Below are 17,979 nucleotides of genomic sequence, written 5' to 3'. Positions count from 1 at the left end.
AATTTGCGGACGCACCATGGAGCAATACAAAGGCATTATAGTATTTTTGGTCTTATTCACCATCACTTTCCTAATAATTACTAGTATCCTGTTTGCTTTTTTGGCCTCCTTCTCACACATTATATGTGTTGTGTTGGGATGAGAGGATGGAAAAACTCATTCTCTCATCCTCTCATCCCAACACAACACACGTGACCCCAAAACCATCAACACCCCAGATCACTCCCTCCCCATCTCAGACAGCCTGAAAATACTCGGCATCACGTTGGACCGCAACCTTATGCTAGAGAGCCAAATAAAATCAACAACAAAGAAAATGTTCTACTCAGTGTGGAAACTCAAACATGTGAAACAATTCTTCCTGAGTTGGTTATGTCCCACCACCAATAGATAGAGTTGGGGGGGGGGACTCAGAACTGACTTGACTCCCCTTATGGGGCTTGTGCACCTTTTGCAGCCTATTTGCATATTCCTTCTTGTGTCCTCCTGGGTGACTCCCAAGTCCACCCTAAACTGCTCAGGCCTCTGCTCTTGCTACCTCGGGCTCCTTTCGTCCTCCTGTCAGGTGGCAGGCGTGTGTCACGTTCTAACTCTACAAGTTTGTGCTTTCTTCTCTTCTATTTCCTATGGCTCCACTACACTTTTTCTTCCTGATACTAACTCTTCCTATTGTTATTTCCCATCTCAAACCTTTACATTCCTCAAGACCATACTGCCCAGTTTCTATTTTCATCAGCTCACCATTTTGTCTTCTATCTTCTCAGCTTTTCACTATTTTCTTCCTTCCATTCAGCTATTTCCATTCTGTCTGACTGCATCTCATCTTTGTCACAGTCATGGCTCCCCTACTTTTCTCCATACTCTTGTATTTTTTTTTATTTATAATTTTGTAATGTACATCAAGAAAATCTTGTAACACATCAAGCATGATGAAGAAAATAAACAGAATTTCAACATTAGTCTTAGGAATATAAAAATAATCATATCTAGAACAGACCACATTAGAAAGAGGAGATCCAACCATTACCACCAGAGCAAGCTGGGCAAACTAAGAAAAATAAAACAAGGAAATCTCAGTGTAGTCGACCTGTAACATAATCAGATGGTTCTATTAAGTGACTTGAAAAGCCAAAGGAGTAGACATTGAAATCCCTCTGCCCTCTAAGAAAAATTGTCTTACTGTGGTGCCATCTTGGATCCCTTTCTTCTTCTCAATACTCTTACTCCTCCTGCTCTGTGCTGGGGATATCATTCTCAATCCTGACCCTCCAAATCAACTATCACCCACCCTACCTGTGCAGGGCAACCACAAACTCTCTGATCTTGCTTCCATTTCTCTCTTTTCTCCGTCTTCATCTCCCTTTCTCATATGTTTAGACTATGCTGGCAGGGTTCAAGGAATACATTTCTCCATTTGTTATTGCTCAAATTCTACTGATGTGTCTAAGCCGTTCTTCCTCACCTGAAGAAAATCTCCTCCATTTTTCAACAGAGGCTGACAGCGTACCTGCACAAGAAGAATTCTCCACCTTATGTCATCAATCTTGATCCAGCTGTTCATGAGATCCCGTTTCCAGCAAACATTGGTGAGTGCAGATCTGCCCTTCCACGTTTTCTCATTGCAAAGAGATCCATTTTCTGGTGTTCATCTTTTTAGCGGTGTATTATTTATTGTGGTTTTGTCTCAATGAGAATTTTTTTTTAAAAAGGCAGTCATGCAACAGAAATTCTGTAATTGCTCCTGAGATGAAAAACTGGTTGTAGTGCATTTCATACAGTCTAGAAAATAGCAAGAATGGACAGAATACAAGCCCCTTTAATTTGGATCTGTTGCAGAGGTCAGCCTAGGAGTAAGGAGCAGCCACAAGGTTTATTAGAGGTGGGGAAGGGTTGTGCATTCTGATAGCACAGACGGGGTTTACATTGCTATTGGAAACACTGGTTACTTCTTTCCCTACAAACAATTTTTTGTGTGGTCTCTCTTTGTCTCAGAAGTAGGTACATTGCTACTGATGTCCAAGATGCAGTAGTCTCGCTGAAATTTGCTTGCTTAATTCTCTTTCTTGGGGTACAACACTATTGCCTCCTCTTTGTATTTTGTAGATATCCGAGACACAGTCAACTACAAAGAAGTTATGAAGCAGTATCCTTTCCAGTTCAGTCCTGGCATTGCAGTTAACATCTGTCACCTTTGTAAATGAGCATGTAGAAAGGTGCATTTGAGTGGACCAGAGTTGGGTTAAAAATCATGATGCATCATTTAAATTGTGAGGTCCAATCAAGGTGCTTCTGAGCAGGGCTGTGGAGTCGGAATTGGAAGCAATTTTAGGTGGAGTCGGAGTTGATAAAAAAAAATATACTGACTCGACCTCCAGCTTAAAAAAAAAAAATAAATTATAAAATGATAAATATACCATATATTACTTATATGCATATCTTTCTCCTGGATCTGCATTATATTTACCAGTACAGTACTTTTAGATCCAGAACAAAAACTTTCAAGCCTAATATCAGTAGGAGTCGAAGGTTTGGTGTACCGACTCCACAGCCCTGCTTCCAAGGATGGGCTCAGTTTTTAGACTATGATGCCCTAGTCCCTTTTTAACAATAGCCCAACTGACCATTGAAAAAGTTAGGTATATGCTATGTTGCTGTGGTTGGGGAAGTAATTGGGTATGGTCGGTGTATTCCATATCTTTCTGTGTGTTCCAAGAAATGATGATGCCCACAATGTATCCTGAGCGACAAAAACATCCATGCTAGAAGTAGTTCCATATGGACTCTTTTTAATTTTTAAAAAAGCGGAATCCATCAGAAAGTTTATCAACTGTTCGTCTCCTTTAACCACAAACAGACTTGGGTATTCCAGTGGCAAAGTGGCCACCAACTAATTGGCTGGCTTCCTGTGTCCAGTTCTGTTATGAACTAATATGAATCCCTCATCAAATCAGAACCACTGTCACTACCATGGCTCTTCTGAAATCTGCTTTGCTGGGCTGCATTGGGGGGGGGGGGGGGGGTGAACGGGTACATGTAAAATGTTCTTCGATGCACTGCTGAAAGAATGATTGAATGACTGATAGCAAGCAGAATTTTATTATGTTTTGGGTTGGTTCAGGAGTTAAATTCTGATATGAATTGGATCAAAGGGTTGGGTTCTGATGTATTTGGATTTTGAGGTTGACCGTGAGTTGAGCCCTAGGATGTTTGGTGGTGGGCTGGGTTCTGGGTGTGATTTCTGGTATATGTTTTGCCAAGTTTGCTATGGATATGTTTTACTGTGACTGCTAGGATGTACTTTTGTCTTCCTCAATGAAAGCATAGATATGGCCTTGGCCCAAATGGCGGAATTGTGACATCTCTAAATCTGTTTGCCACTAGATTTGATCAGGTATGTAGATCTGTTCATTTTGCCTATGGATGACGATTGTGGAAAAGTGAATACTTCTAAGTGTCATGAGAACATGTGGAATTGCAGGACAGATACTTTAGAGGAAACATTATGGGCAGGGTATTGTGGTGGAGATTCTGTGGATATGTGCTTCAGTCTATTACTAAATTGAATCTCCATTCTCTGGATTTCTTCATTAGCTAGAAATTTAGATGAGGGGGAGGTGAGGACCCGAGAGGCAGTTTTTATCGGTCCTTTTTGTTGATGGATCCCCAGGGTGAGTTGGTGAGCGGTTCTGCAAGGAATCCACCATCATGCTTAAGTACAAGGACACTGTGCTTATAAACAGAACGCTGTCAAATGATTAGTGCATATCTATCCCTGATTGTTTTCTCTCTCTCTTCACTAGGTGATGAAGTTTATTGAGAAGCGACAGAAGAATTGTCAGTGAGTACAGTTGTGCATTTTCCACTTCTCCAGTTTTGCTCCAAAAGATGAATCTTTCTTTCTTTTAAGGCTGTCTGAATAAGTGAAATAAATGGGTTGGGCCTCATGGATCAGCCAGACCATGGAGCTATAAACCTAGTTCTGTTCAAAGCTGAAAAGCTAAACTTAGTCATGTTAACTAACACAGATCAGTGATTTTAATTAGCTCATGCTGTTTTCTAGATCCCCATCTTTATTTTTTTTTTTTCAAAATCATATTTATTGGCAATCAAAAGAGAAACAACAATGCAATAAACCAACAACAACATGCCAGAATGTATAATAATCTAACCTGGCCAGTACCATCCCCACCCTCCTTCCTGCCCAACCTAGTCTAACCCACCCCCCCCTACCGCTCTGTGTGGTGCTCCTTATGCATTCAGGATATGTCTATGTTCCACAGGAGTTAATGTCCCAGAACGGTGACCAGGCCTGCAAAAACCAGGATACCCTTGCGTTCCAGAGCACTAAGCAGAGTCATAGTAAGACTGCCAGTGGGAAAGCGTGGGAGAGCCAGAGTTGCAAGATAGTCCTCCACAAAAAATCATGAAAGCCTGCTGGGCGAGATCCTCGTACATAGAAAAACATCAAATAGAGGAGTAGAAGAGGGAGTTCAACTGGTGTTCCAAAACTGGGATACGTGCAGTGCCAGCTGAGTCAAAAAGGCCTGAATGTGCAAACAGGACAAAAACATATGTTCGAGATGTGCGCCTGCAACCCCACACTTAGGACAATGGTTGTCCGAGCGCAAAGTTGCTCTATAGGCCCTATGGGGGGAAACAGTCGATAAACAAACTTAAATTGCAGTTCCCATAAAATAGCTAATTTTCTGTGAGAGCATAAATCTGGGCCAAACATGTTTTAAACAGATGGTCCTGCACAGGCAGTGGAAAATCCGCTGACCACTTCTGTGCTGTAGAGGCATAATCAGTCTCTGGCCGGTGCTCTCGCAAATACCAATGATAATAGTTGACTGGAATCGAGAGTTGGGTTTCCAAGCCAAACATAGAATTAAAGTATTCTCACACCTTAGTGGTCAAGGAGGCTATAGGACAAGGTCCCCCACATAATGTTGTAATTGTAAATATGCAGAATGATCCTGTAAAGTTACATGTCCCTCACAAAGGTCTTGCAGGGTGTTGAGATAGTCAGTCAGTACGTGATATAAGTAATGGGTCTCAACGGTGACCCACCGCCAGAAAACTGGAGAGGTATTCCCCACAGGAAAAGCTGTGTTTCCAGCAATGGGTAGTGGGGGGGGGGGGACACACCTTCCCAGACAAACCATGCAATCTGCAGAGCGAGCGCCATGCTTTGCAAAGGGGGACAGACAGAAAAACAAAAATAGTAAAGTACTCACCTTGCAAACTGGTGCCTGGAGCCAGTAGTTAAAATGATGCAGTTGCATAAAAGAAAACTCCATTGTTTGTGCAAGAAAAAGTTGTGTTCCCTGAAATCAACCTGTGAGGTGGCACATGCAACAAGCAACTGAAGACAGCTTGACATTAAGGAGGCCTATACCCCCTTGGGCTCAGGTCAACATAAGGTGAGAGATAAGACAGCTCACACTTACCTTGCCAAAGGAAGGAAGACGGTGCCCTCTGTAGGAACTGATCATCTCTGTACTGTAAAAACAAAGGCAAGACCTGAAAGACATAGGTCTATTTGGGTACCAGGATCATATTGTAAAGAGCTACTCTGCCAGATGAGATTGGGAGAGCCCTCCAGCTCATCAAGATCCACTGAGTGGCGACTGGCAAGGGGCCAATATTCAGGGAGTATAAATGGGAAAGGTCCGGGGAGAGATAGATCCGTAGGTATTTAAGCTTTCCAGGCGCCCACTTTAAGTGCCTCTCCACAGCTCCTGAATAGAAGACTGAATGGGAAGGGCCATAGACTTTTGGAGGTTCAAACGAAACCCAGAGAAAAAACTAAATTCATCCGGGACAGAGAGCAAATGGAGTAAGGCTCGCTGCGGACTAGTAACGGTGAACGAAAGGTAGTCTGCAAAAGCCAGACCGGCACAGATGGGTTATGCATTCCAACCAGCAGGTGGAGACTGAGAACAACTGACTTCTGAGTTCACCTATAACTATGCTATGTAGTCTCCAGCAAGTGGTGAGCGTGCTTAGTCTGTACAGTCCCGGTCAAGTATTGGTTCTAGGCCTTTGGGAGTCGTTCGGGAGTTTTTTTTAAATAAAGTGATTAGAAGGGTTCTAATCTTTCTTTCTTTATTCCCTTTCAGGGTTTACCAGTTGGTTTGGTCGTACTGGACAGGGGCTGAGTCACCCCTTACTCCCACATCTTTTTTTTAGCACAGTTTGGTGTGCACCTCGGCTGTTCTTCTCTGCCTAGTGGCAGCCAGCCAACCTTAACAGCTGTTGGGGTCTGCTTCCATGAAAAGATTAAAAAAAAAAAAAAAAAAGGTTCCTGCCTTCCTCTCACAGAGCTGATTAGGCTGTGTGTTTTCAGGCTTGGGCAGTTCATGTTGTCTGCTTTGTTGTCAGCCCCTTTTGAGCCTCCTGTGGCCTGTATGCTTAAGGACCTTTCTTTTAAGATGGTGGTTCTAGTAGCAATTTCTTCAGTGTGGCAGATTTCTGAGTTGCAAGCCTTGACATGTAGAGAGCCATTTCTGATCTTTACTAGGAAAAGTTAGTCTTCTGCGAGGTGCCTTCTTTCCTTCCTAAAGTGGTGTTTCCATTTCATGTTAATCTGTGGCTTTGCCTGTTTTGGGGAGGCTAAAGGCTTGGAGGAGCAGTGCCAGTTGTACTGGCTGGATGCTTGGCAGTCATTGCATGTTTATGGGAGCAAGACTCAGGAGTTTCGGCACTCAGTTTGTTTGTCCCGATTGGTGATTGTTGGAAAGCAGAAGTGGCTTCTAAAGACATGCTAGCCATATGGATTACGGAGGCTATTGTGTTGGCATACTTGCACAAAGGAAAGCCTATACCTTCTCAAGGCTCACTCCACGAGGGGCCTTGGGGTGTCATGGGCTGAAGTCTCTCTAGTTCTGCCTCTGGAGGTTTGTAAGGCAGCTGTGTGGTTGTCTTTGTACTTTTGCTTGCCATTATTGAATAGATGTTCAGTCTTGTTAGGATGCGGCCTTTGGAGCTTGGGACTTGGAAGCAGGGCTGAGGGGGACCCACCCTTAAGGTCACTTCTTTGGTACTTTCCTTTCATCTGTGCCAGTTTGGAGGGATACTATGGAAGGAGAAATTAAACCTTACATGCTAATTTACTTTCCTTTAGTCCCTCCAGACTGGGACAGGACTCACCCTGATCTATTGTTGATTTGCATTAGGTCACTGTACTTCTGGATTCGTTGGTGTGCAACAGTCTTTGATGGCTGTGAGGTGTTGGTGGTTTTCTTTTTCAAGTAAAAAAAAATAAATATGTGGATGAATGTTGAATGGATTTGGTGGGGAAGGTTAAGTGCAGCATGTTTAGTTCATTTTCAAGCGACTACGTGTCCTGAGAGGGAATTCCATAGTTAGGTTTGTTTGGGATCATTCTGCTTGGCTGTTCGATTACTGATTCTCTGGGGACTGCACAGTATGGTTATAGGTGAACTCAGAAATCAGTTGTTCTCAGTCTCCATCTGCTGGTCAGCGTGCATAATCCATTCGTCTGTGCTAGTCTGGAAGGACTAAAAGATAGTAAATTAACAGGTAAGGTCTAATTTCTCCTTATTAGTTTTAGTTGTTTGACAGGAAAGTGATGTAGAGTGTACTAACAATTATAACAACAAACCCTGGAATATTGTGTTCAATTCTGAAAGCCATTTCCTTCAAAGGTGTAGAAAGGCTAAAGGAGATCCAGAGAGAAGCAACCAAAATAATCTGGGGTCTACACCAAATGCCATGAGATAAGACTGAAGGACCTAAATTTGAATTCCTTAAAGCAGGGGTCCTCAAATCTAGTCCCCAAGGTCTGCATCCCAGCCTGGTTGTCAGGATTTTTACAATTAATATTATATAAGATCTATCTGCATGCAATGGATGCAGTGAATGTAAATAGATCTGATATTCATTATGGAAATCCTGAAAACCAGGCTGGGTTGTGGACCTCGAGGACTGGATTTGAGGATCCCTGTCTTAAAGTTGATTTTTTATTTTTTTGGTGGGGGTGGGGAGATGTTCTAAAGACCTTCAGATGCCTCATAGGTATCAGTGAACAAGCTCTTTGGCAATGCATTAATTAATGTATTTATTTATTGAAATTTATTAACCACCTTTATGAAGAGATTCACATGGGAAGAGCTTGTGATCTTTATCTGCCATCATGAGCAGTATTTCTGTAATTATTCAGTCTCTCATTTCAATCATCTATTTTTCTGGGCATCAGCTTTTTTGGGTTGACATTAGTCTCAAGAAATTAGGTCCCTTGGACCATGTACACACTTGCATTGAGGAAGATCCCTGGAGCCTGTGGTACTGTACACACACTTCTGGATGCAGTGCCCGTGACTTGGTCTTTAGAAAGTGCAACAGTGGCTTAACATAACAGGATAATATCAAATGGTCTTATAAGTGCTTGTAATCTATGACAAGATACATACCATCATGCAAATTTACTTTTTGACCTTGTAGTTGATTCAAATGACCACTGTTGTCCTTAAAGCTCACACTGAGATATCTGAATCCCTGCTCTTTTTTTTTTTATCCAGGTATGTGCTGATCGATACTCCAGGACAGATCGAGGTTTTTACTTGGTCAGCATCTGGGACAATCATCACAGAAGCTCTGGTAATGCCTTTGTATCACGCTTGAATGATCAGGAGGTGTTAGGGGAATTAGTTGACACGTGTCTTTCCATTGTACAGAATAGGATGGGGCTAGAACTAGCATAAGAAAAAGAGCCTTTTTCTAACTGCAGGAAGGTGACAGAGCAGTGCCCCCTTTTATCTTGTGGGTGACTTGATTTTGTGATGTACAGTTTTAGGGAGTATTTGGAGATCAAGTAATAACCAGTCTTTTACTAAGAAACAGTGGGGAAGGGACCAGGAGATTGCACTTTTCCTGTGGATACAGAGCACTGCATAATCCATAGTTTCTTTTTCGTAGGCCTCGTCTTTCCCTTCCGTAGTGATTTATGTTATGGATACATCCCGCAGCACCAACCCAGTCACTTTCATGTCCAACATGCTGTATGCCTGCAGGTGAGTGAATGCTATCTCAGCCCATGCTATCAGGGTTACATATTCACCCTAAATTTTAAGGGGTCCATATTCAGCAGTCAGCATTTTTTTGGCTACCACTGGCAGTATCCTCACATATTCATTGCCAGGCCATGTCTGGGGCCCCAGCATTGAATATCCAGTTATACATAGTGGGATAACGCGTAATTTAGTTAAGTGTGATATTCAGAACTTAACTGAATAAGTTAAACCAGATAAAGATTGGATTGTGTTTTATGGGGTCCTATTTATACAGTTAACTTAACCGTCAAAGTGCAGATTCTGACCCCAGACCACCCACAAAATAGCCAATTTTGGCTTAGGTGCTAACTGAGTATATTCAGCGGCATTATCTGGTTAAATGCTGCTGAATATACCCAGTTAGCCCCAGACAAGTGATTTAAATCACTTTGAATATTGATCCCTAAGTTCCTGCATATAATTAGGAAAATGTTTCTAAACCCTCTTTTGGAGCCACACCTAGCCAGCTGGGTTTTCAGGATTACTACAACTACTAGTACTACTACTATTTAACATTTCTAAAGCGCTTCCAGGGTTATGCAGTGCTGTACAATCTAACAAAGAATGACAGTCCCTGTTCAAAGGAGCTTACAATCTAAAGGACAAAAAAGTGTGGTCAATCAAATTGGGGGCAGTCTAGATTTCCTGGATAAGAGGTACAATGGTTAGGTGCCGAAAGCGACATTGAAGAGGTGGGCTTTGAGCAAGGATTTGAAGATGGGCAGGGAGGGGGCTTGGCGTATGGGCTCAGGGAGTTTATTCCAAGCATAGGGTGACAATGATAGGCAAGAAGTATGTTTGTTTTGAATTCAGATTGACTTCTTGTATATTCAATAGGGTAATCTTGAAAATGTGACTAGCTAGGAGGCTTCCAGGAGAAGGTTGAGACGCACTGGAGAAGGAGAGCTTAGGAGCTGTGCAGTGCTTGGGCTCTGATTCCAGGGGTACACAAGTAACTGCAGCCTTGTGAGAGCCCCTACCTAAGTGGTTATAGTGTGTGAAAATTCTTTGCTATGAAGGAAGGACTGTAGAGGAGATTGACTAAAGACCCCCCACTCACAGCCTCGACAATATGAATAGCTGTACAGTATGACTCTCTTATAAGTGCATATGCCCACTCCCTCCACATCTTTTATTTCATGGTTTATATCTAATGTATGTATCCCATTTAGAATGTTGCTATGTTATGTGGTTGGGGAAAAAAAAGACCCATCTTGCCTGCTCAGCTGTCACTGCAGATGCTAACTTATTTCTCATCTCCTTTCCTTTATGCTAATTACTGCTCTCCTTATCTGTTGTAATGTTTGAATGCTCTCACGTTTGGTTAACTCCTTGACTGGAAAGCAATTCTAAACATTTTATTATATGCTTTCATTAAATTAAATATTAACTCATATTTCTTCAAATTTTTGCCTTTAATTTCTTTTCATGATCCCTTCACCTTTTAGCATTGGTTGGCTATATGATTGATAAGAACTGTATTGCCCCTTCCTTAGCATCATTTCCAAACCAGTCCAAAACCTGTGTGTTGTGTCCATCGACCAGCAGGTAAAGGTAGAGCATACTGGTTGTAAACTTTTCTGTACCAGGGTACTATGCAGCTGTAAACTACCCAGTATTTCTCTGTTTCCAGCAGGTACTGGATGGCTCTATGTAGATTCTGGGCTGGTTGGCTTAGGTCTGCTCCTGGACCAGTAAATTAGCTGAGTTCCAGTTAGAGACCTGCACGGGTACCGGGTTCGCGGGAATCCTCAGCTCTGACTTAGGCACGAGTATTAGATGTCACCTGACCTACTTCCGCATGCATGTGGCGATCTCTTAGCACACAGTGCCAGTGAATCAGAGAAGTCTTACATGTGCATACCAGAGTGTTCCAACTTCCATTCCTTCCTTGCCTGCAGTGCTGCGGCTCAAACCCAGAGAGAGACAGAGCTGACAGCAATTTTTTAAAATGTACTATTAAATTCTTGCGGGACTGGGTGAGGACAGGTTAAATTCTTGTGGGGACGGGATAGATTCCCAGTGGGAACGGGCGGGGATGGGTTAGGTTCCCCACGGGGATGGATTAGATTCCCTGTGGGGACGGATTGGATTCCAGTGGGGATGGGTTGGGTTTCTGTCCTCATGCAACTCTCTAGTTCCAGTAGAGTACGGAGGTAGCTATTTAGAGAGCCCTAGCTAGAAGAGGTATACCCAGAGGAGTCTGGTTCCCTTCCCCTTTCCCCTTTCCTCTCCTTACAGCTGTGAGCCATTGAACAGCTCAAGAGGATAAAAAAGGGTTTAAAAAAGGTGATTCTTACAGAGGGAGACAGAGGCTTGGTGGTAGGACTACTGTATTTACTCAAACATAAGCCAAAAACATTTTTCCCCTAAAAGGGAGGAAAAATGTTAAATCGAATATAAGCTGAGGTCTTATATTCAAGTATTCCTCTCCCATACTGACTGGCATTTCTCTCCCTCCTCCTCCTCCCCCTCCCATAGTGACCGGCATTTCTCTCCCTCTTCCCTGTCCCTCCTCCTCCCACAGTGACTGGCATTTCTCTCCCTGTCCTACCTCCTTCCTCAGTGACCGATACGTCTTTCTTCCTTCCCCCACAACCCCCTCCCCGAAGTGACTGGCATTTCTCTTACTGGTGGTAAGTGCAACTAGAGCCTGTCTGGGACCTTGAGCATCTGCAAATACTTGAGGCCCGCTGGCTCCCCTGAGCGGCAGGCCTTGAACATGTGCAGATGCTCAAGGCCCTGACCGGCCTAGCGTGCAGTTACTTCCTTGTCAGCTGTCAGTGTCCAGGATTACCGGTAAGAGAAATGCCGGTCACTGCGTGTGGAGGGGGGGAAACATTCCAACTCGACTATAAGCCAAGACCCCAATTTTTGGACTTTTTTTTTGGACCCCAAAATCTTGGATTGTAGTTGAGTATCTATATAAATAAAATCCCCCCTCAGAGTTCTGAAGCTCACTCCATCTGTGGCAGTGAAGCCCTGAACTCCTGTCCTCCTGGTAGGCTAGGCTATTGGGACTACTCACCCTCAGTACTCAGCCACGCCCATCTGCTCCCTAGGCCACGCCCCATCTGCACATAAAAGCACCCTCAACGTTCTAAAGTACACTCTGAGGCTTCAATAGTTCGTATGTTCGAAGCTCTGTAACCATTTTGAAGCACACTACATCTCTGCCCCGCCCTGACCTATCAGAGTACATCTCTGCCCTGCCCTGACCTATCAGAGAAGGGAGGAGCGTCACAGCTGCACCGCTCTGACCTATCAAAGGGAACTGAAACAGGAAAAGGGAAGAGCATCACACCAATGAGGGACCTATCAGGGAAGTCAAATAGAAGAAGGGAGGAGCGTCAGAGGCGAAGGGGTCACTCGGGAGGAGCGTCACTCGCTTTGCTGTGCACATGTGCTGGAGGAGTTCTGCACCCGTTTCTCCTCCCTCTGTTTTCTCCGGTGGCCTTGGCAGCTGAATGTGGAACTAACGAGGGCAAGAGCTGTTGCTTCGCATCTGGCAAACTAAGTCAGCTTCTGCTGTGCACCCTCCCCTCCTGTCCTTTCAAGCAGCGAATACGAGAGAATACGAGCTGGGACTGAACAGGCAGCACAAAACTCCTTTTTGTTTTGTTTTGTTTAACAAGGGCAGGAGCTTTTGCTTCGCATCTGGCAAAGTAAGTCAGCTTCTGCTGTGCACCCTCCCCTCCTGTCCTTTCAAGCAGCGAATACGAGAGAATAGGAGCTGGGACTGAACAGGCAGCACAAAACTCCTTTTTGTTTTCTTTTGTTTACACTTGCACAGCTGATAGCTGGTCGCTGCCTGCCGTGCCCCTCTTCCTTTTTACAAACATTATGCCACTTTTCCTCTTTTTCCCTCTTTTCTTTCTCTACAAACATGACAAGGGGGTTGGAACAGGAGGTCCTGCACAGCTCTCTCCACTGTTGCCACAGGCTAAGCAACAGTTCAGGCACAAGGAGGGGAGGATGAGGGCCAGAACAGGTACACAGACCACAGATGGAGGCGGAGGAGGGGGTCCTGACAGCACAGGTGAAGGGGGGAGGGGCGACCCACAGTCCTGAGAGAAGGGCTGTAGGGAGACCTGAAAGGAGGGGGGGAGACTGACCAGACAGGGAGATGAGGGGTCCTGCGACAACACAGTGGCAGACGCAGACGGAGGGGGGTCCTTCCAGCCAACATAGGGAGGGGGGGGATGTATCTCCGTCACACACACTATCTCTCACACACACTCTCTCTCTCTCTCACACACTGACTGTCTCTCTCACTCTCTAACACTGTCTACAACACACGCTATGTCTCACACTCGATCACATTCACTCTCTATGTGTCACACAGTCACTGTCAAACACTCTATCACTCTCATACACTCTCGCTCTCGCTCACATACCCACTCAAACACACTGTCAATCTCACACACACACTCTCTAACAGACACACTTGCAGCCACACACATTCAATCTGTCTCTCTCACAAAGTCACTCTCACACACACACTCTCTCAAACATACACACTCTGAGGAAAACCTTGCTAGCGCCCGTTTCATTTGTGTCGGAAACGGGCCTTATTTACTAGTATACGATAATAACATCTTCCCCGCTGTGGGCAGTCTGGAGGAGGGGTCTTATGCCCTAAGCCTGTGTTTTTGGCAGGGTTGCCTAGCAGAACTTGGCTCTAATCAATTGTGGCATCTCTATTGCCTGCTATTGCAGCACTGACAGAGGCCATCAAGCTGTGCTCCCATTGCGGTTTTTACTGGACGTGTTTGGAACACTGCTGTGCATGTTGCTAGTCTTCTCTGTTGCCTCAACTGAAGCATGCAGAAAATCTCACTGACGGCACAATGGCAGCTCTCTCATGGGACTCTTGATGATTTGCAGAGGGAAGTTTTGGTGGTTTCACTATTGGGCTGTGGTTCCTGCACACTGCAGGAACATCAGCCGTTTTAGATTCTCACACTTCTGTATCTGCAGCAAACATTTGCTTCATACAATGCTTGTAGCTTCAGTTCCCTACTGCATCAAGCTTAATTGTTGTAGACCACTCAAATCTCTCAAGAGGCCACTTCTTCTTCTGGGGTTGTCCTAGACCCTCCAGCTCCTGTGCAGGTTAAACTAGAATAATGGGATGGTAGGGATTTGGAGTCATTTGCCTCTGCAGCTCCTTCTGTCTATGTCCTTTCCCTGACTTCCAGAATGTCTTGTCTCGGGAAGTAGTTGGAAGAAGGAGCTAAGACTGATACTGGACAAAGAACTTCAAGCTTTTGTGATGCAATTAGATCTTTCTGCTGCATTTGATCTGGTAAACTATGATACTTTGCTTGTCAAGTTATCAGATATTGGTTTATCAGATAGGGTTTTGGATTAGTTTACAATATTCTTGAAAAATAGATCTCTCCAGCTTTCCTGGCAGAAGAACTTATCGACCATTTGGTCTATGAAACATAGGGTCCGAAAGTTTTCTCTCTTTTTCCCCATCCTTTTAAATTCTTTTCTTGAGTGACATGGGTAGGATGTTAAAACCACTGATGATTAAGTATTTTTCTTATGCTGTTGACATTGTGATTTTGTTTTCATCTTCTGATGTGCAATGATTTTATTCTCTTATGAGCACTGTCTTTGATTAAATTATATGTATGAATGTGTTGCTTAACTTGAAAATCAATCTCAACAAGTCAAACATCTTTGGCTTGGGAACTTGCTGCACCTCCCATCGCAAACTTTACTGAAATTGGCTGGATTAGAGGTTCCTATTCAAAATGAAATCAAATTATTGGGAATTTTGATTGACTTAGGTCTCACAATGACTCAACAGATCAATAGTGTGATTCATAAATCAGTTTTCAAACTTAAGATGCTTTGTTGGATTAAACCATTTTTAGATCCTAGTCTTTCAAGTAGTCATTCAATCTGTGGTCCTATTGACTACTGTAATATTGTTTATTTGGGTCTGCCCAATAACCAGTTAAAAAGACTACAGATTGTGAAAAATGTAGCTGCTAAACTAATTTTTGGAGGTGCTTGGTTTGAATATTTCTCTCCATTTTTGATCAAGCTCCACTGGCTTCCTTGTAAAGCAAAAATTGAACTCAAATTATTAACCCTGGTTTTTAAATCATTATATGGGTTGGGCCCTGGCCATCTACTAGATTATGTGAGATTATATCAGCCTAACAGCTTTTAAGATCCACCCACAATATTAGATTGACAATTCCATCTAAGACATCTTGTTTGAGAATAACTCGTAACATGACTATATTGGGTAAAGGTCTAGAATTATGGTACTCCCTGCCTTTGGAAACTAGGACCACTTTTAAATATGTATAATTCTGATGCCAAGTTAAAATTTTGCTATTTCACAAATATTTTGGAGATACCTTACACTCAGTCACTTAACGGACATGTTTGCTTCAACTGTCTACCTTCTGGATGTTCTCTAGTTTACTGGTGGACCATTGGTTAGGTTTGATTCTCATGCTTTTGTACTTTGTGTTTTTATTATTGTATGTTATGTTTGCTATTATATTGATACTTGTTTTTAAATGTACCTCATTTTTCTTATTGTTATGTGCCTAGAACTCTTGGTTAAGTGGAATACAAATGTGTAATTTAGATGAAGGAAGAACTCCTACCCTTATTTCTAGATCTCTGGAGGTCCTTAGCATTACGCCTTTGTCCGCTCAGAAGTTGGCTCCTCCTAGGGATCCTATTCTAAAGTCTTTCCAATCCATCAATCCATGCAGGCTCTTATTGGTGCAGAATGGGGTTATGGTTTATGGTTTATTAAAAACTTTGATAAACCATCTCTCTTGCATAGCATAACAAAGCAGTGTACAATAAAATAATAAGAAAGTTAAAAGGAACGCTATCAGGAAAGGACGCAAAGAGCAGGAAAAAAAAGAAAGAAACACATTGTCAGTAGAGAGGGGAAAAAGGTAATACAGAGCAAAGCAACAAACAAAGAAAAAGCGTATCCTCCTTATCTGGAAGGAGGTCTCCGAGTAGCTTAAGTCACATCTAAGCTTTATCCTTTGGTGCCCAAGTCAAAAGAGAAGTTCAAACAGCTGAAGGTGGATGCTTTGTTTATTGCGGACACTAAGAAGACTGCAATTCCATCTTCAGGATTGCAAGATAGTCTTCACTGAAACAATCCTTTGATGAAGCTACATTGGCTTGCCAAACTTCAGTGTGTAGTACTTATGTGCCAAGAGCAGGTCTTTGCTGGGTTCAGCAGGCAAGTAGTTTCGACCATGAAGGTAGCAGCCAGAGGACTGAAAAAACAAAAGCCATGGTGCCGAATGAGATAACATCAAAGAATTTTGAGGGCGGGACCTCTTAAGGATTTATTTAATAGATCCTTGGAGACGGGAGAGGTACCACGGGATTGGAGAAGAGCAGATGTGGTCCCGCTTCACAAAAGTTGGGACAGGGAAGAGGTGGGAAAATACAGGCTTGTAGGTCTCGCTTTGGTGGTTGGAAACTAATGGAAACTCTGCAGAATGAAAAGAGAGTGAACTTCCTAGAATCTGGTATACAGACGTAGTGCAACTCCAGGCAGATCAACCATTGTATCTTACTCGGTGCAAGGACTTAAATAAGTACATAGGTATTGCCATACTGGGAAAGACCAAAGGTCCATCAAGCCCATCATCCTGTTTCCAACAATAGCCAATCCCGGTCAAAAATACCTGGCAGATCCCAAAAAAGTACAAAACATTCTATACTGCTAATCCCAGAAATAGTGGATTCTCCCTAAGTCCATTTAATAATTGTCTATGAACTTTTTCTTTAGGAAGCCGTCCAAACCTTTTTTAAACTCCGCTAAACTAACTGCCTTTACCACATTCTCTGGCAACAAATTCCAGAGTTTAATTACACGTTGAGTGAAGAAATATTTTCTCTGTTTCGTTTTAAATTTACTACATTGTAGCTTCATCGCATGCCCCCTAGTCCTAGTATTTTTGGAAAGCGTAAACAGACGCACACATTCCACTTCACTCATTATTTTATAGACCTCTATCATGTCTTCCCTCAGCCGTCTTTTCTCCAAGCTGAAGAGCCCTAGCTGCTTTAGCCTTTCCTCATAGGGAAATCGTCCCATCCCCTTTATCATTTCCTAGCTCAAAGCCCCGTTCTTATAGATCCATCCCCCTTTGGTCTTGCGTCTTATCTTTTGAGAGATCTAGATTGAGGAATAAAGATTACTTGGAACAGGTTATCTCTACGTTACTACAAGCCAGAAAATGCTCACCTCCGTGGCATATGCTAGTGTGTGGATACTTTTTTCTGTGCTTGTGTTTAGAATGATTTATTTCTTCCTTCTCCTTTTCTATCGTTCATATTTTAGCTTTTCTTCAGAAATGTCTGAAGAAAGAGTGCCTGCTTCTTTAAGGGTTCAGGTATTAGCCGTTACATGTTACAGAGGTTGTTTACAAAACTCTTCCTTGACCACACATCTTGATATAGTTTGTTTTCTGAATGGAGTCAAGTCATCTGAGTCCTCCTGTATGAGCCAAATGTCCACAGTGGAATCTTAATTTGGATCTCAAATCATTTCAGCGGGCACCATATGTGCCAATAAAGAGGTAGTTAAAGATCTCACCTTAAAAGCAGACTTTCTAGTAGCCATGGCGTTCACCAGAAGAGTTTTGGAGCTGCAGACTCTTGTAAAGATCCTTTCCCTTTCATTTTACAAAATTGGATTCTCCATATGAACAGTGCTTTCCTTTCTTTGAAAGTGGTCTCTCCATTTCATCTCAGTCAAGCTCTTATTCTTTCATCTTTTAGGAGCAAACATTATGGTGAGAGTTATAATACCTTGAAGTTTCTGGATGTCAGGAGGGTTTTGATGAGGTATTTGGAAGTCTCTAATCAACGCCGTACTTCTGACAAGTTGTTT

General features: G+C 43.0%; 1 protein-coding gene across 1 annotated transcript in view; it reads left to right on the top strand.

Moving 5' to 3' along the window:
* GPN1 (GPN-loop GTPase 1) overlaps positions 1–17,979 on the top strand; it is a 75,787-nt gene that overhangs the window by 6,270 nt on the left and 51,538 nt on the right. Inside the window, exons 2-7 of the mRNA XM_030198571.1 lie at positions 1,493–1,586; positions 2,104–2,143; positions 3,325–3,391; positions 3,801–3,838; positions 8,544–8,622; positions 8,941–9,035. Of these exons, the coding sequence (XP_030054431.1) occupies positions 1,493–1,586; positions 2,104–2,143; positions 3,325–3,391; positions 3,801–3,838; positions 8,544–8,622; positions 8,941–9,035 (413 nt within the window). The remainder of the gene's footprint in view (positions 1–1,492; positions 1,587–2,103; positions 2,144–3,324; positions 3,392–3,800; positions 3,839–8,543; positions 8,623–8,940; positions 9,036–17,979) is intronic.

The sequence above is a fragment of the Microcaecilia unicolor genome, chromosome 3 (assembly GCF_901765095.1).
Source record: "Microcaecilia unicolor chromosome 3, aMicUni1.1, whole genome shotgun sequence".
Classification (NCBI taxonomy): domain Eukaryota; kingdom Metazoa; phylum Chordata; class Amphibia; order Gymnophiona; family Siphonopidae; genus Microcaecilia; species Microcaecilia unicolor.
The sequence above is the reverse complement of the archived record's forward strand: the minus strand, read 5'-3'. Positions and strand labels throughout refer to the sequence as shown.